We start from the raw sequence: 27,199 nt of genomic DNA, 5'->3' as shown, positions 1-27,199 counted from the left end.
TTGGGAACTAGCCACTTCACTGATGCAACTTTTCAATTAAGCTTTAGGAACAAGATTGCATTTAATGGCTGCTATTTAGCCTCAGTTGGACTTTTTTGGGGGGGGACTTTTCTCTTTCCCATATTAAAGCACTGTACACCCCATAAGGTAAAGCCTCTATTTGTCTCACCAACACCCACTGCCCTCTAGCTGCTTTCCTTCAAATGTTTCGGGGCCCCATAATTGTATATACAGTCTTCATCATGTACAGTTCTTATGTGTTTACCTCAGTGCTATATACTAGTATAAGCACGGAAGGACATAAATTATCCACCTATTTCAAACTATTGGGCTGTGTAATAAATTCAAGCACGATGGCACAGCCTTAGTGGAAAACGGTCATGTACCAGTGTTGAAAAGTACAGTAATGCATGTAAAGAACCTAGAGGCAATACATGAGCTGGAAATGATGCTTCAAAATGTTTTTTGAAACCTGTGTATAATAGTTTTCAAATATTTCACACGAATGCCAGATTGAACTGATTATTCATAAATAATTGTGCTGTGGACAATGTCACAAGCTTATCATGAATTTGTAATGCGTGAATTTGCAATGTAAACAATTAGTATTTGGTCATGCTTCTGATCTCTGTTTTATAACTAGCAGTGAATAGAAGCTGATTCAGTTTATTCAGACTCAATCATTTATTTTCACATTTAGTCTCACTGTGCTCAAGTTTATTATTCCATGTATTAATATATTAATAAAACCTGTTAAATTTGTTTACATTCACAAGGTGTGGAATATAACATATAAGGCTGGTAGCTAATTTTTATTTAGTTCTTTGAGTCGCTCTTTTAGTTTAGTTGTTATATTTTCACCCGCCACGTTTAACAGATGGCTGTAGACACTTGCTGTTAAACATCTCTCTCTCCTGACCTCCTCTGTACAATGAAATTTGAAATTTGGGTTTCTTACTCCGTAGTGCGGTCCTGTGTAATGCGGCATACCTCAGCCTTTTCTACCTGTTTCTCTTCCTTAAGAATGGCTTCTTGGCAGCTGCCCTTCCACTGAGAACATTTCTGATGAGGCTTCACTGAACAGTAGATGATCAGCTGAAGGGCCAGGTGCATCTTTCAGGTTCCATGTCAGGTCTTTGCTGGATATTTTCTTAAGGACATGACTTTCATATACTGTTCATCTCCTCTTGGTCTTTTTTTTTGTTCGATTTTTTCTTTTTTCTTTTGTCCTCCATTTGTCTAGGTTTCTCAACACTGCACACCGTGCTGAGATATGCCAAATTTTTGGCTAATAACTCTTTGGCAATCACCTTGTTGGTGCAAATACGCTATTTTATGCCTGTGAAACTGTGATATTTGGCATTTTACATAGAGTCATCTGAAGAAACTATTTTAATAAGTAATCACAGGTAAAAATGTAAATGTAAAAATGATTTTGCAGTTCCTGAGGTTGTGATATTTTAACATGGCTTTCAGTTATAATTAAATACTGCAGTCTCAACAATAATTGTAAAGGGTGGTGCTAATAAATATTGAAATGTTTCTAAGTGAACATTTAACAAAGAGTGCCTGCTAAACTGGTGAGTCGGGGAAGGCTGTTATTTATCACCTGTAAATAAAGAAAGAAAGAAATTGCTACTCATCAAAATGTACTTGGTAGATCTTTACAGATTTTGCCATCATCACAAATATGTGGCCAGACACTAAAATTATAACACCCTCAGTGACAAACATTTCATTGGAGATAGGAAGATTTTGTTGTGTTTTCAAACATGATCTGTTTAAACTGCATTGTTAATGGGATTTGACATAAAGAACAAAGAATGCTTGCTTGTTCCAGTGTTGACAGAAGGTCTGGCATAAAAATGGAGGGTGGTGTCATAATGGGACATAATTTCTTTGAGCAATGTGGCTGAATATTAAAGACAAATAATTAGGAGCTTCAGAAATTCAAGGTCAGAGATAGAGTAGGTTCTTTGAATAGACGAGTTACATAAATTATGCAGGGACCCCTGTTTCAAGGAGGTGTTTGAGATTTCTTTGAGTAATGATATTGCCATGAGATCTTTTGTTTCTAAAATACTTAGCGTGCTGTTCCATAGGGGAGGCATTCTCCTGTCTTCCAGATATATTTCAGGCATTTTGAGATGACACAAAAGAGAAAGTAAATTCAGTCTGGAAAAACCTCCTTTTCACCTTGTTTAGTAATGAAATAGACACTAAACAGGAATTTGCAGAATTCACAAAAACCCAAAACATGGAACCGGTTTTGTTTTTAACATTTACTCTGAATACTGATTCAGTCACATCTTTGGCGAGTTGGTTCACTTAAAAAAGTTGTTAACACGACAACATCCATCGATCCAGAGGAGCGCACTTCTCTTGTTCCTGCACTGTGTTGTGAGCCTGTTAATGAGCTGGAAGATTGAATACTGAACTGGAAATGAGACAGAGGTGGCTAATAAAGCCAAGAGGGGTGACAGTGGGAAGGAGGAGGTGTTGTGTGATGATGTCTAAAAATACATAATGTGCACATGGAGGCTTCTCGCAGTTATGACATTGATGAAACTCTTCATCCTCTTTGTTGCCATTTAAAACAAACATTCAGTAATTACCGCGGGAGACACTAGAGTGGAACCTGTGAAGGGGAATAATGAAAGTTGTCATGTTTTCATGCTAAAAGACAAAAGGAGGTTTAATTGACTCACCGGAGAACACAGCATCCGGCGCTTTCTCCATGGAAAGCGCACCTGGTTGGCATTAGATTATTGATCAGAGAACAGCTAACAAAATTTGTTTCCACAGCTATACTATTTGAATAGAGAGTGATGAATAAGCAACTTTGCAGACAGCTTTGAACTTCACCTCTTGAGCACAACAACACCTTTTTCTCTATGCATCGCTCATTCTTTCTGCCCTCTGTGCTACAGCTGCGGGAAGTGACAGCTTAAAAGCCCTGGTTCAGGTCAAAAGAAAGTCAGGCATTAGATCAAACCAGTCCCAAAGAGAGATTTACGCCAGCTTCTGGATGTTAAACTGGAATTCACGTCCTCTCTTTTTTTGGTTTGTTGTTGTTTTTGTCTTTAGAAGATTTCTAAATTTAAACCTCAGTCGTCAGGATCCAAATATGGAGAAACGATTATCTAAAACTTAAGCGACAGACGCCTTGCTGGCTGTTTGCTAAAGCCACAATCTCTCAGTATACCCACTACTTTCACTTGATCTCCTGTGCCAAAGTGAACACCTGTAAGAAAAAAAAATGCTGAGTGACACACTACCTTAGCAGCAAATGATGAGCTTGGCTTTTCCAAGAGGTCCCAGAGTTTCTTCCTCTTTTCGGAACAACACGTGGTAGTAAACTCCTCTCCTTCCCTCTCCCTCATGTTCTCGGCCTCTCTTTTGAGCTCTTCGTTCATCTGCTCCTTTTTCTGGTGATACCTGGCCTGGCAGCAGGACTCAAGGTAGATCTCGTCGATGCCCCAGAAGTCCAGCTCTTGGCTGAATGAGAGAGCGCACATTTCCTCCATCATGTGCAACTTCCCAGTGCGATAGAAGTTGAGGATGGAGGTGAAGGCGCCGGGGTGTCTGTCGAAAAAGTACTCGTTGGTATCCAGGCTATAATCATCGCATATCTCCATGATAGAGTCGTGGGTGTTGCAGTCTCGTAGTTTGCCCAGACGTGTGCGGGGCAGCCTATCCAGAGTCCTCCACAGAACTTCGTGGAGAAGACCCCCAACGTTGAGTCTCACCCGGCGGGAGTGGGTCTTGCTGCGGATGATGTCAATTGTATCCGGCGGCAGCGTGGTGCCCAACCGAGGTCCTGTTTTGATCATCTTCACTCAAGTCACTGGGTCACTTGAAAACACTGGAAGATGCAGGATAGTGGATTAAAAGAACATGGTCCTGGAGATGACCGCATCAGGGTCCCCTTTCGTTTCTTTTGCCTGACAAAAAGAAGAAGAAAAGGGGGGGAAATTAATGTGGGTGCTGCTGAACGGGCACTGCTGGTGTCCTACAATAGCAATGTCAGGTGGTTTATCCACTCATCAGAGAACCAAATAGATATTTTAATCAGCTTTAAGAGGCACAGCCGCTTTTCTTGCTGACAAGGATGGCGGGGTGGGGGAGCGGAGTCAATGATAAACTGGATTCCACTTGCGAGCGCTGTCCGGTGCTGAAACGTCCATCACTCCCAGGACCGCCGTCTTTTCGCTGTCCACGAAATCCGGTGCTGAAATGTCTCAGCTATCAATCTCGGCCCAAAGGCACTTGTGTTAGGTGTTGTTATGAGCATACGTTGCTGAACTGTTCTCTGGAGTGATATTAAGCTGGGCTAATGCCGATTATCAACTTTGATTAAGGGCTCATAACACACTGTATCATCCTCTAAGACCATTCTGTGGACTGTCCTCACAGTAGTGCAGGGTTTTCCGGGGTTTACATAACGACAAGTTATTATCAAAAGAGGAATAATTGATATATAAAGTTTTTTTTTTACCCCTTTAGTCAAACATGCCGTGACCACTACTGACTCATTCAGCAAAACTGCATTTACATATATATTTTTAAAGTCACCCACATGAGCTGAAAGTGGAACTCGTGCATGTTGTAACGATGGCCAGCTACGCCAAACGAACAGGACACAGCATCTCGAAGTCCGCTACAAAATAACAAAGCTTATAAGACTTAAACCACAAACGAAAACAGGATCGCACACGACAAAGAAATAAACGTAACTCATACCTGTCTTCTTTATATCCCGATTCACCTCAAGGAGCGGCATCAGCAACATTTCGAGACTAAACGCGTTCAAACTTGTTACTGCTCTCCGGCTCTTCGGCTCTCTTTTGGGAGCTGATGGAGGCATCATGAGCTGCGTACCGACATGTTGAAAACTATAAGTGCTTTTTGCAGGAATCAACACGTCCAGTCTGCCCTGTGCACCGCTCCGGAAGCGAATCAACAAGTAGAGCTCCTGAGAGTTAGTCGGGAATGCTCCTGGTGTGTCTCCTCCACCTGCTCACAGTGTGCGTGCGTGCTGGCCGGCGCCTTTGACTGTGAACGGGATCCTGCAGGGGCTGATTTCACTCGGGCTCCTCCAGCGGCGCAGGCTGTGTGAGTTTAACCCTCGCGGGCCCAGGCAGCCAGTAAAAGCTCAGTGCATCAGTGCTTCGTGCTGGAGTGTTATAGAGCTACAAAACTCACATGTCTGGCCAGAACTGGACAAAGTATAACCTTTCACAAAGTTCATGCAGGTTAGACAATCTGTGGAGTTAGCATTAATCGAGCAACTTGTCATTCAAAGCCGATACTTGCACTCTGCACTCACATCACAATAAATAAGAGACATGCTGTAAGTACCTCTTCGATCCTTAAGTGCTTCCTAAATATTAAAATACAATATTTGACATTAGGGAAGAGTGGCCAGCTACTTAACTCACTCTTAGAGAGGACAATCTGACAGTCTGGGTTTTGTGGCTTGGCCTGATGTATTGCAAAAGTTTCTCATTAATCTTCACACAATGGGCTAACATTTAAAAGACAATTACAGTGAGGTCTGCGGGAGCATTTTCCAGTCTGGATTTAAGACACAGACATCCTCTCTGCTTTTCAGATTAGCCTTTAAACTTTCATTTTTGACAGAGTATATAGTTAGGTTGGATCAGGTGACCTGGAATCACCCTTAGTTATGCTGTAATAGGCATGTGCTGTTGGGGGCTTCACATTTTCTCACTCGCTATGTGTTTATAGACCGCTCTGCATCATTAGTTATTACTTTTCTCTGGCTCTCTTCTTCCCCTCACCACAAACTGATGTGGCAGATGGCCACGCCTCCATTTGCAATAAGTGATATAACACACAAGATTGTTGTCCTTTGAAGACCTGCACAGTGCTTTACAATCTGTGACCTATCATCTCCTGCCAGTGACTGATCATTGCTTTCCAAACAGTGTATAAATCCAAACTTCACTTCGCAAACAGCAGGCGTGTTAGTGTGACAGATGTGTGACTGGCTCTGTTTACAGTACAGGCAGTCCCTTCATTACACTCAGTCTCTGCAGCTGACAAAAAAAGAGTGCGTACATTTTTACTGTTTCCTCCCCCTAAATGAAGGCAATTTTCAGTGTCTTATGAGGTTTTACTGAAAAATAAAACGGTAGGTGTAGAATGGGCATCCAAAAAACCCTCTCTGAAGAAGACTGACAGCAGAGGATTACAATATTATTTATATTTATTGATAAATAGCAAAGAAAAATGCAAACTTTATTACATAAATAAGAAAATATAAAATTACAAAGGACATAGAGACACTATAAACAAAGTTTTTGTGTTGAAATGTGCATATAATTGTTGTTCTTGCTCATTTTCCTAGTGAGTATTTCGAGGTTTATATCGGACAGGCAAGTCTCCTTCAGGTTGTAGCATCCCAAATCCATAACGGCTGGTATTTATTTCTGGCATCTGAGCATTTGGGTCACAAAGCTCCAAATCATAGTCAGTCAACACCATGTAAATAAACCTGTCGAGGAAAAACACAGATAAAACACAGAATTAGGGTATTGGAGCAGAAATGTAAAACTCTAGCGTGGAACGTTTTGAGGCTCTCAACAACCCTAAAGTTGTAGAGTAAAAATAAATCTAGGGCACTCACTGTCTGATGGTATTGATGGCAAACTGCTTTCCTACACAGCCATTGGTCCCTGCACCCCAAGGCATAGTGTAATATTTCAGCCGCTTCTCTCCTTTATAAAAATCCTTCTTCACAGATCCGTCTTCTCTCAGAAAGCGATCGTACTTGTATTTCTGGAAAGGAAACAGTTTTTGCAAAGCAGCTATTAGATGCAAGTAATATCAGAATAATCACTCAAATGCATTGGCATTTGTCTGACATTTATTTCTTAAGTATGCCCTGCTATGTCCTTCCCACACCCATCAGCTCATTTTCTGTTCCCATGCTCTGCTAATCCCTCGGTGGCCCACAGCTCCGGACTTGACCTCTCGCTGGGTAGCACAAGGTAAGCTTTGTGTAGGCGTTGTTTCCATGTTACATAAACAACCGCAGGTGCTAATGACACTTAACTCTGCCTTCAATGAGTCCATAAGATAATTACTGCTATTCCTGTTGGCAGCACAGGGAGATTTTCATGGATTAGAGACTGGAAACAAGACAGGAAGACAAACCTGTGGCTCGTGGTAGATCTCAGGGTCCATTTGAGGGCTGACGTAGGGAAACAAACACACTCTGTCTCCTTTTCTCAGCAGGTACCGTCGGCCATCGGCCATGCAGAGGGTCTTTTCCCGCACTACCTCTCTTGTAATGAACGGGCCGGCGGTGAGTCTCAGTGCTTCTTCCAAGGCACTATCTGAGAGGGGGTTGAAAAAGGCGCTTTCAAATAAAATGTATTATCATTATTATTATTATTATTAAAGAAATGGTCAGTATCTGCACTATTTCTAAACTTTATATGATTTCTTTTGCTACTACCATCTTGCTATTAACAAACTGCAGTCATGCTCTTAAAAAGCACACCATTGTGGTCTGACGGTTAGCAGCATCGCCTCACAGCGTGAAGTTGCTGGGTTCTACTTTCTCTGTTGTTTTCCTCTGTGGGCATACCAGCTTCCTCCCACAGTCCACAGACATGCATGTCAGGTTAACTAGTGATTCTAAAATGGGCGCAAGTGTGAAATTTTGTCTTTATCTCTGTGTTAGTCCTGCGACAAACTGGTGGTCTGTCCAGGGTGTACCCTGCGTCTCACTGCTGAAATAAGCTCTAGTTGCCCTTGAATTGAATAAGTTAGAGAAAACAGATGGATGCACCTGTTAAAGGGGGTCTATTATTGTGCCGTTCATTGGTGTAGTGGTTAACACATGGGCCTAATGCTTAAAGCTCTCAGGCTCAAGACTGGGAGGAGACACAAATCCCTGAGAGGGTCTTGTCAGGAAGAGAATCCTGTGTAAATCAAATATGTGGCTCTGTCCACTGTGGTGACCGCTTGTTAATAGTGGGCAGCCACATGAGGCTTTTATTTATTTTCTTTTTCTGTGTGCTGCACAGTGGTACATGCTCATATTAAACATGGCTATAGATTCAGTAAAGCGCTATACAAATACAGACCATTTACCATTTAAATAATCAAATCTGTCTATGTGAGCCAAAAGTGGTCAGACTGCTCTAAACACTTTAAGACTGTTTTTTTTTCTACTTTTGGACATATATGATGCCGCCAAGAGCTAATGCCCCCATTATGGTCATCACACAGCAGTCCCATCCACCTGCTGCTCAAACCTTTTGTTTTTGTGGGGGCAGCTAGTTTACGTAAAGGGAGGGGGAAAGGAACTCAAACATCTTGTTTATGTTCCTGACACTATGATAAACCTACTGTTTACACAGGCTGGAGAAAAGCCCTTACCAAACACCGGGGTGTTCACTTGACTGTCCATGAGGGGAGTCCCTGTGGTGGTTTCCATCTGTGTGTTCTGGCTAAACTCCCTCTTTACTGCCATCAGGGCTTCAGGATTTGTCAACAAGAAGCCCAACAGCCAAAATGCAGCAGGACCAACATTACCCTGGAAACAAACAAAGACTCACATGAGGAGGATGATGATAAGGTCGCTCACTCTGGCGTTGCATAGTGACAGCGCAGGTGGTTATTTGGTAACGGCAAATAAAAACATCACACGGCAACCTGAGTACTTACACAACCTTCTGTTGAAGTGATAACAAGCCATTATTTTTATTGAAATAGAAGTTTCATTAAAACAAAAAACGTAATGAATTTGCACTGCTGGAAAATAATAAAATAAGAATGTCTGGGATGAGAAGAGCCACTCTCTGGATTGTCTCACTATTGGCAGAGGCACAGTGCAGTAATGGTTTACTTAAAAAGGAAAGCCATTGGAAACCTGAGGTCCCCTGCCATCTGCTTGCTTCCAAGGACAGGACACTGAAGCTATTCAGTTTTATAGCAAACTATGGTGCTATTATCTTAGGGGGAAAACATAACATAGTGAATAAATTATCACAAAATTGGCTGTTAGTTTACTGGAAATACACTAATAAGACTATTAATGATCACTTTACCAAACATAAGCATCTCTGATGACAGCACTTGTGTATCCTTTAAAAAGATTTGTCGCCAGGACACATCTGGCCCATGTATCACAGTCCTAAGTGTGGAAGAGCTTTCCCAGACACAAATATTTTCTTTATATTTAAAGTCATTGGCGTGACTTTGTGCTGAACATTGGGTAGGGGGGTATTATAGGTATAGGTAATTACTGAAATGAGTAAAGAAAATCAACAGCTTATTTATTCTTAACATACCATTTGTTGTTGCTGCATTAACTGTTGAGCAAATCCTGACCACATTTTTCAAATGTGTTTGATTTTTCTTTTTTGAGTCATTTGAAAATGTGTTCACGAGTGTTATGAATCAAACAGAAACAAAACAGGTTGACATAAAACAGCAAATGGCTTATTGTATAGGCCAAAACACATATATGATAAATCTTTCATGAAATAAACTCTCCAGCGGGGCTGTGAGCAAGACTCTGAGTCAAAGTCCAGCTTCAAGGAGTTAAGATCAGCTCACTAGCCCAGCTTTACTTTTTGTTTTACAAATATGAAAATTTTTTTATATGTACACGCTACTTGATAACAAACACATGCACTAATTATTTTCATACTGACTCTTGAATAAAACTAACCTCAGCAGTTAATCAGTCATATCTAATACTGCGACAGCACTGAAAAGTGCACTCAGCTTCTGTACCATTATCTGTCTCATAGTGCTTAATCCTTGTAATCTGTAGTGAACAGCACCCTCATGTGCCAAAGAAGAGTATTTCAGTCCCGCCTAAATAAAGTTTTTTTTGGACACAAAGGGCACAATTAATTAATTTTGAGTGAGCTCTAGTGTAATCACCAAAAAAGCCCTCGTTTGTACAAACAGGTCAACATTTCTAGGTTGTCTCACTCACCTGTGTGGCCCAGAGCTGCATCAGTATAGCCCTGTTCTGCATCTCTGCATCGGTTCCATCTTCCTGCAGAAACTGCCTGTAGGCATGCAGCCAAGGGCTGGACCCCGAATCGTCAGTCAGACCTGCTGGAGCCAGAAGCTCCCAGAGTTTGTTTTGAACACTCTGAGCTGTCTTCTTCTCCTCTGTTACACACACATAAACATCATTAAGTGAGTGAATGAACCACGGATGTTACCAAATATAAACAGACGAAGTCACAGTAAATGTCACTGGGCAAGATGCCAGACAAAAATATGCTATTGCATACATGCACAAAAGTACGCGCTAATATTTTAACTGGCTCCCTCTGCTATTTTTGTAATGGGTGGAACAGATGGAACTGTACACAATAACGAGGGCCAAGTCCTGAGGCGACAGGCTCTGTGTTGTGATAATGAAGTAAGTTATCAGCGGAGTGACATCGCAGCATATGTGATGACGAAGTCTTTAGAAACACAAACTCCTAGACACTATGTAAGCACGTGAGTAAGCAATCCCCACCATGGTAACCACAAAACAAATCTATGGGAGCAGTCAGTGGTGATGTCAAACCACATTAACCGAGACATGATGTAAACAGTGACGTCTCATCTGACTCATGACTTCATGCTTCTTTTAGTGTTCATTTAGTAAAAGTTAACCACAAAACTCAACCCAAAACTAAATTTACATGTTTTTTTTCTCCAGACAGTAATGTTCTTTATCCATCTGGAAGATTTTCATCCAAGTTTCATTTTGAGATGTGCACCTTCTCTTGAATATAATGGAACTAAATAGCACTCATCTTGTGGTGCCCAATATGCCATAAAGGTTTATTTAAAAATCTCACAATCATGACTCAATTACTCCAAAGCAAAATCCACAAACCTTGGTGCAAGCAGTCACATGCAGGAGCTATGTTTACAGAACTACAGCCTGTGGAAGGAAGCGTACGTCTACCTGTGACATATTTACAGCTTCCCTCTTGACTGAGCTGTAATGATAGGACCATTATTTTGCTCGTGGGTGTAGCTCAGTAAACAGTAAATAGTTCCTAGATGAAACTGCTTACAACTAGGTTTGTAATTATTTTTGAGTGGCAAGATTTCTGCAGTGTCATCTAATTATGCTTACGGGAAGGCTGGCACCTCTACAGCCAATCAACTAAAAGTGCTCCTTTGATTTTGAAGTTCATCTCTTTACCTTGCCTGAGAGTGCCCCTTGCCATTTTGACTAGAAGACCATCAAACTTCTTGTACTCCTCGTAGACACTCGAAGGGTCTATGGGGTTGTTGTTCTGTTCTCCTCCGAACAGCGTCAGGTACCCCGCCCTGCACGGAAAGAAGAAACAAAACGTGTGAGTGTGTGGGCGATGAGAAGATAACCAGCACATGACACAGTTTTAAATGGTACTTTTCCATTTAGTCCCCATGACACAGTAAAGATCCCCATAGCTTTCATTTTTAAAACAACCTTTGACTCACATCACATCAGCCAAAAATGTTCAACCGGAAAAGTGACCCACAAACATTTTTATGACACAGCGTGGTCATCCTACATTTTTGTTGCTGGGTTTACAAACAGATGACCACAGGATGGATCGGTGTGTAAACTGTTTGGTCGGAAGCTTTTGACATTCTTCTTTTGACATAGTTAACAGCATTAGTGCGTGTGTGGGTGGATGGATGAGGCTTTTTCATACCTAAATAACAAGCTGTAAGAGAAATTAAATAGTCCCTCCTCTTTCCAGTCTTTCTGGTTCTGGGTCGTCTTTGCTTTCATCAAGGCTTGCAGGTTTCTGCTCATGGCGCTGTTAAGAGTGGCCAAGTTCATTCCCACAAAGTGCCTGTAGACATAAACCATTAAAGAAAAGGTTAAACGCCATTCTGCGGAGGGTTAGTCTTGCAAATCAGCTGACAATAATTGATTGTTAAAAACATCGTTGTAGCAAACATTATTTTAAAACGAAAACAAAAATTGATTGAGCTAATTAATAAAGGCAGGGTAATTAGAAAAATGGATGACGCAATCTGAAGAAGCACAGTGCCCAAAAATTCACCTATGACGCTGAAAGATTTTCTCCACCCTTCAATGAAAAAATGTGCATGCCGGTTAGTTCTGCACAATAACAAGACCTAAAATAGATTTCCAAGTATGTTGCTCTACAGGAATATCCTCAGTGTTAGTACTTATAAAACCTTAACCAGTGAATTTCCAAGAAGATTCTCACTTCCCAAATAACATAAAAATGAAATTGAAAATTTAAAGAAAGTGGTTTTTGCTATTGCTTCAGTACCTTTTCATGATTTCGTTTGATTTAGCCTGCTGGCTATACGGGAGGCGCAGTCTGAAGATCCTCTCCATCAGCACCTGCGCGTAACGTGTGAAGTCCAGGGAATCGGAGTCACCCAGGACTGTGTCGTAGGAGTGTGGATCCAGGAGCATCGTCACATAGCGGCCAGCAACTCGCACCTGCAGAGCCAAAAGCGGACACTGAGTAAATGCTCTTAAAACATCTGTATACGCTTGAGAAAATGCACTGAACAGATGGCAGTGCTCCTTAAGTGCTCTGAATGACACCAACGTAAAAACGTAAAAATATACTTAAAAGTATATTTAAAACAAACAAACAAACAAAACTATGAAATTTTCGTTCTATATCAATGTAACTTAAAATCACAGTTCCTTATGCATCTAAACTTGAATATGTAAATGCATATAACTCACAGTGAAAACGTCACCATGCTTCATCTTCATGCGATTTATGAACTTTGATGCATCTTTTCCAAATTCAAGTGCATGACCTAACCACGGGATAGCTCCTTTGTCTAAAGGTGGTTCCCCCTTGGATCTAAAGGAAATAAAAGAAAAGAAATTGTGCATTCAATCTAATGTTTACAAAAGCATGTTGCAACAGTTATATGTGACTCATTTCCTCCTCACAGCAAAGTGAGCTGGAATCTTTTTTATTATTATCATTTTCTTTTTTATTTAGTCTTCCACATCCGTTTGAATTTGTAGCGAAAACTGATCTTTAGCTCGTGAATGTAGCCTACTATGGAGGGAAAAAGCACAAATAGCATTAACTGGAATTAGCTGAAAAGTCGCAATTACATCATAGATTTTGTCGCTCGTAATTCACCAAAGCAAAACAAAAGCCAGTGAGGTGTGACGCTCAGAGTTGTTTAAGCACACAGCTTAACCAGCATTCCTCAAACCGGAGCAGGGAAAAGCCCCACTAAACTGAAACAGATTCGCTCCTGGTCACTCCCCAATAATTCAAGCCGGGTTTTATTAACACTTCACGAGGATTGCGCTTTAAAATTCAGATATTAAAGAAAACACGACTTCACAACAGTACGTCATTCATTTATAAACAAAACGTGGATGAATGAGTTACTTACCTCCATCTGTTTGTTAAAATAAAAATGAGTAGGACGAGCAGGAGGATAGTCCAGATCATCTCGCGTTGTTACGTCTGCGCTCGCTCGGAGTGTCACTGGAGCACCCTGAGACCTCACACTGCATTTATACCAACCCGTTGCTCAACCCCAGTCATAACAGTGTCATTGTTAACTCCCATGCCATTATCCGCTGTATATTTGATGGCGTCATCACAACAAAAAGAAAAAAAAAAGTCTCTTGTCTAAACTGTGACCCAGTGACACGAGGGACTCGAACGTCATTCGTCTCATTTGCGTTAGGACCAAGTTTTGCACGTCTCTCAGACACTCCCAAAGAATAATAAGAAAGACAAAAAAAGTAAGGTGACCCTAAAAGCCTGAACAAGCTTTGTTTCTTATTCACTTATGGAAAGAAAAATGTAAGCGGTGTGGGAAGGTGGAAAAAGTGGTAAGCAGTGCTTCATATCAGGTGCCAAAACCTGTTTGGTCCACATGAAATTTAACACTGAAAGTGACGTTTCCATTAAGGCTCGCTTCTTCTTTTTTTTTTTTTTTAAATTAAGGTTCACATAAGAACTGAAAACATTTTTCTTGGTTTATTTTTCCTCCTCGGGAATATCCCTTGAGTGTGTGTAGTTCCTGCTTCTTGGAGTCTTACACACTTCTTTGGAGGTTAACAGAAACCTGCCAGCAAGAACCAGATTGTAGCTGAAGGCTGTAACTCTCCTTGAGTCACTCATGCATGCAGTTGTTTTCTTTAAGTAATGTTTCATCATGTCTCTTCTTGTGTTGTGCTCAGGTCAGCACGTTGACTGTGAAAGATAAAGAAAGGAAGGTGAACGCCCCAATCAAGAGTGCTTGAAGCAGTGTTACCCCTCTCCCCCTTACTAGGTGCAGTTACCATAACAACTTGAAAACCCTAGGTGACTTCCTTTTACAGTTAATGCATTCAAAACATTTCCAGAAAACGTGACCTGACTTTGACCTTGAGGTCACTGAGATTCAAACGCATAAGATATACTTATGGTATCAATTTATAAATCCTGTCGCCTTGTTCCCAAATTCACAAACTTAGGTTTCCACAACACCCACCTCATTGGTGAAGTGACAGCAATCAGCCTTTTACAGCTGAGGGGTAAAAAACATTTTCCTGTCCTGTGTTTGGGATAAGAGTGGACTGAGACAACTGCTGCAAATGGTGTGAAGAATGACTAAATCAAGTGACAATATGAGTGAGCCTTTATTAGTGGACACATTTAATTTGAGGGGTACAGCCTCAACCTTCAGCAGGATTCTGAACAGTAATATGACAGGTGAACAACCTTTAGGAAAACAGTGTAAAAACCATCAAACCTGCAGATCACGACAGCTTCTTGGTGAATTACAAAGTAAATTGCTTGGCATGCTTGATCGGAGAACTTGGTTAAAAAAAAATGTATTCAATTGCTAAATATAAATAAAATCATTTTAACCTGGGCTCAATTTAAATTCACAACTGAAATGCTGGGTGTAACTTAGGAGAGCTCCTTGTCTTCCTTTTCATCCCCCTGTGTGTTAGACATTCCTCGTGACTCATGGACATCCTCAGGAGTTTGGCCAAACACCGCCCCGGTCCGCTTGAGGAGGTAAACGCCAGCATGTAAACCCCCGACATTGACCCAAACAGTGTGCAGCTTCCTCCACAGCCCTCCCATCCTCGATATAGCCTGGAGATGACATAAATCCCATGAAGGCAAACTAACAAATTAGACATTTGTTTTATGTGAATTATAGACAAACAGTGAATGAAAGTGGGGGTTTTTTTATCGTGACGGAGCAAAGTTAAACCCACATTACTTAAACATCTGAGGGATTATTTAGACATCAATTCGAGACAAATTCAACCGGAAAAATCATTCATTAAGTAGAACGACCATAAATACTTTTTTAAACTTGAAGAGCAGCGTAAACATATAAAACATGAGCCTTTTTTTTAAACAGCTAAAGGATAGCAGTGGTGAAACAAACAAGCAGAACTGGCTTTTTCCAGTTTGGTGACATTAATCATTTATGATTGAGTAAAGCTGGGAATTTACCACACACTATTTTATTCACTGCGTTAGAAAGGTTAATTCCTGTTACCCTTCAAACCTTTTTAGGTTAAAAAAAAAGTTCACTGCAGTACTGCTCGGTTTGAAAATGTGATATTTTAGGAGAGGAGGAGGATTTTTTTAAACTACACTGTACAACTAACAACAATCTATTGTTACATACAATGTTGATTTGTTAACACAATACATAAACATTGCAAAATCATCTGTTTTAACTCAACCCTACAATGTAAATCCGACACCTTCTCCCCGCTGCATTCAAACTTTTTCAGGGCATGTCAGCAGTGCGGGAAGCGAGAATCGGTTCCCAGTAATTTAGTTCCTTGGAATTCTAAGTCTGACTGCCTATTCATCCCGGTCATGTGCCGGAGGAGGAAAATAGTGGTGGATATGGATACAGTGTGGATATTACTTTTTATCTTAAAAGGTCGACAGCATTTTAGGTAAAACAACATCTGCATTGTGCTGCAAACACAACTTTGGCTCTTTGTGAGCACGCAAACGCTAAGCTAGCCAAGAACCCAGAGTGATGTTAAAGATGAGTGAATGCTGACCCCAGCCCAGCAGCCAGACCCTAAAGTTCAAGAAAAGTAGTGATGAGCAGTCAGGCTGAAGCCTTCATTTCTACTTGTTCACGTTTCTAAAGTAGAATCTCCGTGGCGATCGCTTTGAAGATTTGTGTTGGTGTGTGGGACTCAGGTTTATACTGTTAAATGGTAATTATGAGACGATGCGTTTCAGGTCATTTTACAAAGAAAAGTGAAAATAATATAATGAGTAGTATTACTAATTCCTCTCCCTTGGGAATAATTAAGTACCGTACTGCATTACTTTTAAGAAAGCGTTGTGTATAATATTTGAAATAATTACTTATTTGACAGGGCGATTGTGGCTCAAGAGTCGGCAGTTCGTCTTGTAATCAGAAGGTTGCCGGTTTGAGCCCCGGCTCCAACAGTCTCAGTTGTTGTGTCCTTGGGCAACACCACCTACTGGTGGTGGTCAGAGGGCCCGGTGGCGCCAGTGTCCGGCAGCCTCGCCTCTGTCGCCTCTGCCCCAGGGCAGCTGTGGCTACAATGTAGCTTGCCATCACCAGTGTGTGAATGTGTGAATGACTGAATGTAGTGTAAAGCGCTTTGGGGTCCTTAGGGACTAAGTGAAGCGCTATACAAATACAGGCCATTTACCATTTAATGACCCCAACGCTGATCACAGAAAAGAGGGGAAATACCTCCAACATGAACAAACATCTGACCCACAGCATGCAATTAATTTGCACAAATGTAATGTCTTTGATAAGCTGCTTAGTGATGGTGGTGACTCTCAAGTGGAGCCAATGAGAAATGAATAGGAATCAGTGAGAGAATCCATATAGAGTGATATCGACAAGGGAAGCAGAAGCGCTAAATTCTTATCAATTCCCATCCCTGAGTGTGGGTCTATAATAATGATCAGTCAGTCCACCACTTTAGCTTTAGACTAAAATATTTTAGCTGCTGATTGGATTGCAGGTTTTCCACAGACACACATTGTTCATATTGATTTCAGTGACTGTAGTATTGGTATTACTTCTTTTTTTTTTTTTTTTTTAGCTCAACTAAATTAGAATTTGTTTACAGAAAACACAAGTGCATGCTCTGTTGGGGTCTCACACACACACACACACACACACACACACACACACACACACACACACACACACACACACACAAGATAACAGTGTTGCTAAACAAAGTCTCAGCAAAAGGGAGATAACAGCTGAATTCTTCCTAAAATCTGTCATCACATTTTAATCTTTTTTTTCTTTTACACATTCCGAGCAGTACGACTTGCACACTATGGGCTCATGATCAGGCTCATGACTACTGAGGAGGCGGAGTCAAAAGGAAACCTAATGACAATAATGAATCATAATATTTTGGCTTTGATGAGTTGAGTGTATAAGAAAAAATGGTGAGGATGCATCCCTAGGGCAACATAGTGAAACAAGAACGTGTTAAAATGCCATTAACCTTCACCCACTGTGATAGTTCAGTTAAAAAAAATCCATCAGCCAACAAATTAGGCCACGATCACTGCACTGCATCCCCATCAGGGACTTTACGCCCTTCCACACAGAGCAAATACCTGGTACTGAGGATATTCCCTGACTGTCCTCGTAGCTACATTTAGCAAGTTTTAACTCCTTTTTAACTTGTTCCTGTAATTCCTTCTATTGATCTACATCCCACTGATTAAAGAAGATATTTGGAATAATTTCTGACAGCTTTGGAGACTCATGATTTATAATTGGGACAAATGTAAAGTGATATGAGTTCATGCAGATCAGAGATATTTTTTAAAGAAGTCCAAGTCAATGTAACTGAAGCAGTCCTGGAGAAACTGAACATACTTCTCCAACCAGACTGGGCTCAAAATCTCTTCTGCACAGAGTTTTACTATGAAATAAAAATAACACGTTTCATCACTGGACATACTAAAACACACATGTAACTTTGTGGTTTCAGTGTGGGCTGTGGCCTCAGGTTTGAACATACTTTCTCATACACTGTTTAATGTGTTAAGGTTTTGGGGATTCTTTCCTGTTGATGACGTTTTTGGTACAATATTTATCCTCTTATTTTTACAAACTCAGAATATAATGTGGCCTTCTCTTTACCAGAAATATCAAGTACTGTCTTACTTGCAGAAATCTGACAGCAAGTAATACAATAAGAAAATGGGATTAAAAGAGGCTCTGGTTAGTTTGTGAGGCTTGCGCAACTAGCTGGGAACTTCAAAACAGAAAAGGCGTAAAATCTGACAGCATCAATTTTAAAACTGCACCATGGCGACAACTTACATATTTACAAACATCCCACGTATTGGCTAAACCTCGACACACCTCCATCTCAAACTCACTACAAAACAATAAATAATAAATGGGTGTAGATGCAACGCAGGACAACCTTCCTCAGGTGGAGCATGTGACTTATGTGTATTGTTCTACAGTACTACGAATGCATGCCTGCCCAACGTCAGAGACAAAGCATCAGAGGTTGCTCAGGGTGCAACTGATCCATTCAGCAAATAGGTACAACAGTGATTTGTTAAGCTGGTGTGTCTACCACTTCTGTGTCGGGGTGATTTACACAAATTACTGTAATAGCCGTACCATTGAAAAATGACTACATCTAGTGTTGATTTCTTCAGCACTGATTAAAAGCCTAGTTAGCAGGAACATCACAAAATGCAAATTAAAGACATTCTGAATGACTTTTTTTCCAAGTAAATTCAGCAGGTTAAGGCAAGCAACCAAGGTCTGGATCAAGATTTAAGGAAATATGATGCGGAAACATCATCTGACATGAATTACTGGAAAGTTCAAAGCAAGATAAAACTTGTGGCACTGTGGATTTTTTTTGTCTTTCTCCTGTACTGATTTCAACTTCCTTGGAAACTTTCATGAGAATATATACCCAAATATGCGTTATCTGCAACATTAACATGGCTACCTTGGCAAAGCACTTCTTGTCCTGGGTTAAGAGGACAGCCTTTCCAGAACCTGGTCTGCACACACGAGCCATTTCCCTGAGACATAAGGGGTACAGGTCCCAGTTCTTCTTCTTGGAGCCCATCCTTTGAGAAAACAGAAAAAAACCACCATCACACAGCTACTTTACTGCTTTGCTTTAAAGTGGGTTTAATGCCTCATCTTCCATGTGCATTTTTGTTATACTGTGATCTAAATTTCTGATTTCAATCTAATTCTAAGTGTTGAACAGCAAAGGCATTAAAAAAAAACCACACATACACTTATAGCATTCAAAATCTAGATACAGGAAACAAATCTTCTAGTGTTGATGGTTATGGTACCTCTTGCCAAATGGCATATCAGTGATGATAATATCAACAGAGCTGGTCCTTATTGGTAAGCTGCACAGATCCCACTGCACTGTGTCAATAGGCAATCCAGATATTCTGTTTGAAGCCAGAGAGATTACATCATTATGGGGATCATCAACCACATGTACTGCGTTCAGTCTCATTCTCTGTGTGTTCACTCTCACCTGCCCTTATTGGCCCCGCGTTTCTGGATGTGACATATATTGTTGACTGTGCGGTTAACTGCCATGTCATTGTTGTCGCCAGCAATGTAGAATGAACTGCTGAATTCAATTGCACCCTGAAGAGAAGAAAAGCAATACACAATTAGTGGCCTGTGGTTTATTGTTATTTGGATCTTGAGGCTATCGATGAATAATTCTGCCTTCCGCAGAGTCTCCGGAAGACATATTTGTTAATCTCCACCTTTAGCAGTATCCAGGTTGTGTGATCAATATTGCAGTAATAGCAAGGTTGCAGAATGTGGTGCTTGGATGGCAATATACAAGAGATAATTTACAGACTGCTGCAGGCTCAAATCACTCGACTCAGAAAACAAAAACAATATTTGAAGTGTGCAATCTATAGTTTCTTAATCAAGCCAATTCTTTTTGGGTACCCACGAGAATTGATCTAACTGTGTGGAAGCACTGACTTGTACACTTTTCACTGTGTAGTGCAAAATTATCTACTCTTTCTTATAAAAACTGATGTAGTTTAAGGTCATTATCAGGGTCACGATAAGCTGTGTCTCACCTCCAGTGGTATAGCTCCAGTACCACACATAGGGTCAAGTATTACATCGGATGCCTGAGGTTTACACAGCCTGTCAACAGACAAGGAAACGAACAACGTATTTCATAAGCATTTCATCTTATATCACATTTACCTCTCATATGCTTCTTTTGTAACAATATTACACGCTTCAGATGCTCCAACTCAGCAGTCAGACATAAAGTCAGCACATACAACTACTCATTTAACTCCTTCCATCAGCCTGCTGCTACAGGGTCCCTGCATCCAGGACCCAAATGGCCAAGAAATCATTCATCTTAACTGCTAATAATATGATTAACAGCTCATAATGGAATTTTATAAATTTTCCTTTTCAAACCAATGTTTTAATCTTGCTGTGTGCCGTCTTATTTGTTTCATTTTTATACACTGAAAGCCAAGTTTAAGACAAATTTCCACTGCTTTGCAATAAACAATGTTTTCTGATTCTGTGGGACAACCTGACAGAAATTATTTTGTACAGTTGAAATGTGATGTGTTATAAAGGTTTTATATACACTGTCAAGATACTTTCCAAAGGGACCGAGAGCAATGATGGATAAATATTTAAAGAAATCGTTCAGTGTTCATGTAATCCCACCTTCAAAACAACTAATCTAACCCTACATTCCTGTGCTTCTCAGATTTTCACCTTTTCCCAAATTAGGAAGGAATTCCTGTGAATTTCACGTGCTAATGTGCTTTTATGGTGGTAATGTGGGACTAAAACACAGGGATAAGAACAAACAAGCTCTTGTTATAACATACCACTGTGCCATTTGCAGATTATTTTGCTTTGCCAGACTTCCTATTTTATGTATACAGTGATTAGTGGTTATTAATTCTTCCCCCCCCCAAATCCACTTCAGGGTCACGGTTGGGCTGGAGCCCATCAAAGCTGTCATGGAGTGAGAGGGGATGTACACCCTGTACAGGTCACCAATCTACCACAGGGCTCACACAGAGAGAAAGACTCCACGTGGAGGATGGTAGCCGGTGGTTTCAAAACCAGGACTATCTTGCTGTGAGGCGATGATGGCAACCACCATCAATAACTTAACCTTACAACAGAAATTAAAATGTGCATAATTTTATGTGTGAAAGCAGCCACCAGACCACAAGTTTTTCCCAACTTGAAGTGTAAATGCTCACAGTTTGAAATTCATTTATCTAAATATTATTATGTTATGTGTGCATGCTTTATTTAACTGGCAATAGAAGAGTCACCAACATGCTGATGACGCCCAAACCACACAATTGTAAATGTATACAAAGAGAAGTCCAAATATTCAAGTGAATATCACCGTCTCTGTTTCAAAGGCTTAAGAATTTAGAATCTATTGTCTCTCATTCTTATCTTTATGGAAAATGTGAGTTAGAAGGACAGTTCATTGTGTTTTGTTACACCTTCAAATAAAGGCTGACGTATGACTAGGAGACACATCGCAACACAGAGGAATTCCTCTTAGTATAATAGAGTATGGTTGGACATACCTACATTTCAACAGGGTGCCAAGAATGACTGCCTCACCACCCACCTGTCGGAGTCCTTCACTAACCTCATTAGTATCAACACAACAATCATCACTTTTTAACAGAAAGATTTTGGAGCCTCAGTCATATCTATGAAACTGGAATTGGACACTATGCCAAACAGTGAACGTGCACCACTGTTTACTACACATCTGCAAAATAAAGAAATTAAAAGGCTGCAGGCAAACAGACTAAACATTTTTCCCCATCTCTCAGTTTTGATGTAGTTGAAATAAATAGAAAAAATATGATAATAGAAATAATAATAAGGAAAGTGAATAAACAAGCAAGCAAAATAAAAACATGAACAACAGACAGACAGAATGTATACAGCTCGTCTTGGAAGAGCGGGTGTGCTTGGCACAACAGAGCATTCAGATCATAATTCTGGTTGCCTGACAGGTTAACAACAACAAAATGAACAAAGTCTATCCGTGAAGCTGGATTTAAGAAACAAGAGTTTAAAAGTTAAAGTTTTTAGACAATGTGCAGCGCCATCTTGTGCCAGTACAGAACTTGACATCACTAGGGTCATTGGTTGGTTGGTCAGTTGCTGCCAACAGACCTACATTAATTTATGTTAGCTAACTAGTGACAGAACTGATAATTAACTGGAAAACAATGAGACAAAAAAAGGATATTCTGTCAACGTTCACTCTGTCTCTGTAGCAATAAATGGTTCTTCCATAGAATCTGCTGCTGTCTGTAAGATGCGATCAGACTGATTATATGCAATAAATCAGTCACACCCAAACAGTTTACTACATGAGCATTGCACCACCTCAGCTCAGGTAGAAGTAGAGCAGGTCATCTACTAATCCGAAGGTTTGTGGTTCGATTCCTACAGTGTACATGCCAAATATCTTTGGGCAAGATACTCAACCCCGATTTGCTCCATCAGAGCGATCATCACAGTGTGAATGTTACACAAAAAGCACTTATGAAAGAAAAAGTAAATCAAGTACTTGATCGGGTGAATGAGGCAAGTTGCACAAAAGCACTTTGAGTTCTCAGCCCATTTGCCAACCCAAACATAACTAGGTTTGTTATCAGCATCTTGGCAGGAAAAACAGGTTAATGTGGATTCATTTTTTTTTAGAAATTCTTATCTCACACTATTGTCACTGTCATCATACTAGAAGAAAGAAAAAGTGAAGTCCAACTCTATGTGAAGGAGACTTCTATAGACATGCTAATAGATATCAGGATTCCTAATCATGCTTCAATAAGAAGCTTAGTTATGTCTGTGGTGTGATGCAGATGTAGTAGCTGCTTATGAAGCTGTTTGGGAGTGCCTGGGAAAGGAAAGACTATTTTATTGCATAAAATTGTGCTGATCACATCTTGTGGACATCGAACACTGTTGGACTCCAACTTGTTGGACGGTGAACCACCAGTGCAACTCACTGAAATGGGCTTTTCTCCACACGGTTCCCATTCATAAAGTGATCTACAAACCCGAACATTATGGCTGACAGGTGGATTTTCATTTGAGCTAGTAGATCCTTTTACTGCTAAGACAGAGTAAAAGTGGACAGAATATCCTTGTTTTATAACGTAAAACTCACTGTTGCAGCCAGGGGCAGGACACAACTGACCCCCTTAAACTGCTTTTTAGTTTTAGTGTCCTTATGAGTTTCCACTGAGTTGTCAGTTCTGTCAAAAGTTAGCAAACATAAACTAACGAAAGCTTATTAGCAGCAAACAACCAACCAACAAACCCAGTGACATCATGTTCTGTCCTGGCACAAGACGGTGCTTAACATGCTCCAAAAACTTTTAAACATTTATGTATTAAGTCCCGCGTCACAGACAGAGTTAAAACTATGAGTTTTTTTTTTTTTTAAGAGTAGGCCATCATGGTGTAAATTAGCCTTTGTACATGTAGTGTTTCATGTCCACTTTAAGCAAGTATGACAAGAAAACATTATGTGACATAAATTATTGGAAATCACATCCCATCAACTCTTGGACTCAAACAGTGCAATCGTTGTTAGAAGACTTACCTCAGCATGCCGTAGCACAAAGTGGACCGCAGGGTAGTAGGTCCAAAGTGACTGATGTTTCTCCTGTGAAGGCTCTCTTCAGTTAGTGCAATACCAATCACCATCTCCTCATTGTGTATGTTGAGTAAGACCTATAGGAGAGAAAGATTACTGATGTGTCCTGAAGCACTTTATTATGTTATATTATATCACTGTGAGTGTGCTGAAATTATTTAACGGATTAAAATAAATTAATTGCAGAGTACTGTAACTGACATGTTTTACTTTGTCATATGGACTAAATTAAGAGAAACAGATCTGCAGGTCGTTAAAAATTGAAAATAACAGTTAGTAGAAAGTTTGATATCCTTAAACTTAAGCAAATAAATAAAAGCAAACTAAAAAGCTGGCAAGAAGTGGTGGAGAGTGTAATAAAGTAGTGGATTAATAGATGTGATTACCACCACATTGGTGGTGGTGGTGTTTGGGGGGGGGGGGGGGGGGTAAACAGTGATTTGCAAAATGTACACATCATCTCTAATATATCTCTATCTCTAATATCTTTAAGGTGCTAAAGCATTTTTCCTCATCTTGTCACATGATATAAACACTTTACCTAAATGGTAAGTGTTAATTACTTTGTTACTCCCTAATATGCCTCGCAAGCTTCATTCTTTTTTGTGTGATATAATGTGATGGTGTTTACTTTGCATCTATCAATGCTGAAGCGTGCCTACCTCTATGTCAAACTTTGTCATGTCTGCTTTCCACTGGAAGAATTCTTGCACAGCTCCCCCAAAGTCTCGAGCTGCCTCATTAGAGGAAAAGCTGTGTTTGTCACCGGCCCTGTTACATGTCACGCGAAACTTGATGACTCTGGCCTCAGGTGCTGCCTCTTGCAAGTCCTGTTCGCAGGGCTCAGCGTCAGCTGCGCTATCCGCCTCCAAATGGCTTTCAGCAGCAGACACCACCTGATGTAGCTGCTGCTCAGTGTCAGCAGAAGCTACATCAGCTGTGTTCCTGTTAGGTTTCACTTTGGTGGTGTTGCCTCCTTTTCGGTGGCCTTTCTTCTTTTTAAGTGTTCCATTTAGTTTCCAAACCTCAAGGGCATTAGTCCAGGGGAGTTTGGAGGCGAGCTGCTGCAGCTCCATCAATGTCTCCTCCTGTAGAAGCCAGTGTGTTTGTTATCCTGACAATGACATGCACCTAACATCAGCACCAAGAATAAAGACGGGCCTGGTTTACCTTGGATTGTTTAAACCGGTAATGATCATATTCCTCAACGACAACAAACAGGTTGTCTACAGACCTCAGAAGATGAACCTACAGCAGGGAACGCCAAGTTAATCAGACACAATGATTTTAGATTGGTAAGCTTGAAAAAAGCAGACATAAAAACCCAACATGGCAACATTTTTACCTGGAAAAGCTTGTCAGTAGTTATAGGAAAGTATATGCGACCGCGATCTTTGCTAATTCGTGCCTCCACCCCAATTTTCTCCTTGACCTCCTCTGCAGCAGTGTGTTCAAAACCTGTGGGCACAGTCGCCCCGATGGTCACAGTAATCACGTCTCCACTTTTGGCATCCGTCTCTGAGGAAGAAGAGGTGCATGGTCCCACGGAATTGGGGCCCTGCTCTGAAGCTCCATCTTCTTCGCAGGACATATTTTAATATGAGGCCCAATCTTCAATAGACACGGATATACTTGTGTCTGTGACAATCAATATCAAGCACTGCAGCTCACCTGGAGGGAGACATATGTGACGAAGCATTATACTATTTAAACGTCTTTTAAATAGTTAGTGGCATTAAATTAGCATGAATGTCTGTGTGTCTAACCACTGTAAGCAAAGACCTTTATTGTTACTTCTCGGGAAATAACGCTTTCAGTTAGCTGGCTAACGCTAGCTTTAAATGACTAAAAGTTGGTTTCGCGTGCAAAGCCACGAAGCGTTAGCCGCTGACACGCTTTTATATTTAACTGCTAACCCATATAAATATGTGTTTATGCATCAAGCCCACCGTCTGAACACAAAAACCTTTTAAGACTAAGTTGTATTATGTTTGCTAAATGTATTAAGACCAACCTGTCACACACGAGGTAACAACATGCTGCTTCCGCTCGACAACAGCAACAGCTTCACTTTTTTCCGGACTACATTCTTCAAAATAAAAGCATATCTTGAGCTATTAGTCCTGGGTTGAATCTCAGAAACCCCACACTGGGTTAAGAATGAAGTCAAAAGAAAAAAGAAAGAAAAAAGAATGAAGTCACTTCAAGTCAGCAACACATTTCTTTTTTTCGAAATTAACATTTAGATACATACAAAAAGTGAACAAAAAATTATGTGCAACTTGAAAAAAAATCAGCAGGAACAATGCTTTAGAAATATTATAATAGAAACCGTATAGGATTTTGACAAAAACGTACAATATAATTCAGGGCATAGAAGCACTCGCTTGTCCCCTGTACGTCAAAGTTTAAACACAAACGCGACGCAAACCGGAAACAGAGACTGTACGCATTCAAAGTAAAATAGTAATCGTTTGGTGAACCACATAAATGAGCAAATCGATTAAATATTTAACACATTTCACATATTTCTGTTCCTTTCATATAACTAGTCGCCTACGGGGTGCCAAGAGAATTGTAATGTGGGTGTCCATATATGTGAACAGAAAAAAAGAAAAAGAAAAAAAAGAGAGTTGACCGAGGGGAGGAGACTCACCGAGAGCCTCTTAGATTGTTGATTGTTAAAGGTCTTGTTAATACTTGGACAAATTATGACATCCTGGGCGGTATAATCATCATCTTGTATATCTGCCCCGACCTATATATGACGTCACCGCGCTGGAGGCCGTGAACTATTGATAGCTGGAGCATGGAGAAAACTTGCTCCCACTAACGCAATGACTGACAGACTGAATGAGAATACCAGCTCAGCTCCAGCTTCTCTTTCATATTTCAGCAGATTTACGGCACAGGCGTTTCCATCTGAAAACTTTACCATTGTTATCATAGCAACAGAGACCAAAACCCTTTCCACAGAAACTGTGAATATTCAGGTTATGTCTATGAAGCTGTGTAATTCCTTCATATTACCACATCTTATTTACATAGTAACTTGATGTGACTGGAAGGCTTTAGTGTGAAATTGCTTTCAAACGACAACTATAGACTATTTTAATGTTCTGCTGCAAGACTTGTTGAATAAAAATAACTATTAAGACTAATTAATGAAAATGAGTCACAGGTCATTATTTTGATTGCTAGCCAGAGAACTAAATCTACTGTGTTCTGACAAGTTATGTTGACATGTGGTTGTTTGGCTTGCTTTAGCTTACTGTATTACAAAATGTAAACCTAAAGTCAATCCATAGAGGCTTTATATAAGCCGCATTACAAAGAAATATAAGCTTTGTCAAATGCTTTGTCTACTGATGATTTATTGCAGATAAAGTGCTACAGTGGTTATGGAGCGTCGTTGTTGGCTGAGCATCTGCACACTAAGGTAATAATACTAATGTCAGGAAGCCAGCAGAGATC

General features: G+C 40.4%; 3 protein-coding genes across 4 annotated transcripts in view; all 3 read right to left on the bottom strand.

The window, feature by feature from the left end:
* Nucleotides 1–5,077, bottom strand: part of LOC146387080 (potassium voltage-gated channel subfamily B member 1-like) — a 41,502-nt gene extending 36,425 nt beyond the window's left edge. Inside the window, exons 1-2 of the mRNA XM_084928418.1 lie at nucleotides 4,744–5,077; nucleotides 3,279–3,944 (exon numbers count right to left, since the gene is read on the bottom strand). Coding sequence (XP_084784544.1) covers nucleotides 3,279–3,833 — 555 coding nt within the window. The 5' untranslated portion in view covers nucleotides 3,834–3,944; nucleotides 4,744–5,077. The remainder of the gene's footprint in view (nucleotides 1–3,278; nucleotides 3,945–4,743) is intronic.
* A 1,193-nt stretch (nucleotides 5,078–6,270) lies between these two features.
* LOC146387079 (prostacyclin synthase-like) lies at nucleotides 6,271–14,521 on the bottom strand. The gene is made up of 10 exons (XM_084928416.1): nucleotides 13,408–14,521; nucleotides 12,731–12,854; nucleotides 12,300–12,475; nucleotides 11,706–11,849; nucleotides 11,207–11,334; nucleotides 9,986–10,167; nucleotides 8,416–8,572; nucleotides 7,183–7,364; nucleotides 6,653–6,804; nucleotides 6,271–6,520 (listed from the first exon to the last, which is right to left on the bottom strand). The coding sequence occupies exons 1-10, from the start codon at nucleotides 13,464–13,466 to the stop codon at nucleotides 6,370–6,372; spliced, it is 1,455 nt and encodes a 484-aa protein (XP_084784542.1). The 5' UTR covers nucleotides 13,467–14,521; the 3' UTR covers nucleotides 6,271–6,369.
* Nucleotides 14,522–14,628: 107 nt separating this feature from the next.
* On the bottom strand, nucleotides 14,629–25,854 carry thumpd3 (THUMP domain containing 3). 2 transcript variants are annotated; one of them, XM_084928414.1, is made up of 10 exons: nucleotides 25,740–25,854; nucleotides 25,071–25,396; nucleotides 24,896–24,973; nucleotides 24,388–24,813; nucleotides 23,672–23,802; nucleotides 20,115–20,184; nucleotides 19,544–19,659; nucleotides 19,350–19,454; nucleotides 18,989–19,112; nucleotides 14,629–15,113 (listed from the first exon to the last, which is right to left on the bottom strand). In XM_084928414.1, exons 2-10 carry the CDS (start codon nucleotides 25,314–25,316, stop codon nucleotides 14,922–14,924), a joined length of 1,488 nt encoding a protein of 495 aa, XP_084784540.1. In that variant the 5' UTR covers nucleotides 25,317–25,396; nucleotides 25,740–25,854; the 3' UTR covers nucleotides 14,629–14,921. The 2 variants fall into 2 exon arrangements, with proteins under 2 accessions (XP_084784540.1, XP_084784541.1); XM_084928415.1 differs by lacking the exon at nucleotides 25,740–25,854 and adding an exon at nucleotides 25,508–25,698.
* Nucleotides 25,855–27,199: the final 1,345 nt, after the last annotated feature.

This window comes from Perissodus microlepis, chromosome 5, assembly GCF_051167445.1.
Source record: "Perissodus microlepis isolate ML-2025 ecotype Zambia chromosome 5, ASM5116744v1, whole genome shotgun sequence".
NCBI classification, from domain to species: domain Eukaryota; kingdom Metazoa; phylum Chordata; class Actinopteri; order Cichliformes; family Cichlidae; genus Perissodus; species Perissodus microlepis.
The sequence above is the reverse complement of the archived record's forward strand: the minus strand, read 5'-3'. Positions and strand labels throughout refer to the sequence as shown.

Bases quoted from the DNA above. Each gene is read 5' to 3' on its own strand.
- LOC146387079 (XM_084928416.1), bottom strand. From the start codon at position 13,466: ATGATCTGGACTATCCTCCTGCTCGTCCTACTCATTTTTATTTTAACA. The intron at 12,855-13,407 runs GTAAGTAACTCA...TATTTCCTTTAG, and splicing joins ATTTTAACAAACAGATGGAG to ATCCAAGGGGGAACCACCTT. The intron at 11,335-11,705 runs GTATGAAAAAGC...CTTTCCGTGCAG, and splicing joins TCTTACAGCTTGTTATTTAG to GGCGGGGTACCTGACGCTGT.
- thumpd3 (XM_084928414.1), bottom strand. From the start codon at position 25,316: ATGTCCTGCGAAGAAGATGGAGCTTCAGAGCAGGGCCCCAATTCCGTG. The intron at 23,803-24,387 runs GTAGGCACGCTT...TCTCTCCTATAG, and splicing joins TGACAAAGTTTGACATAGAG to GTCTTACTCAACATACACAA. The intron at 15,114-18,988 runs GTAGCCATGTTA...TGTCATCTCCAG, and splicing joins ACAAGAAGTGCTTTGCCAAG to GCTATATCGAGGATGGGAGG.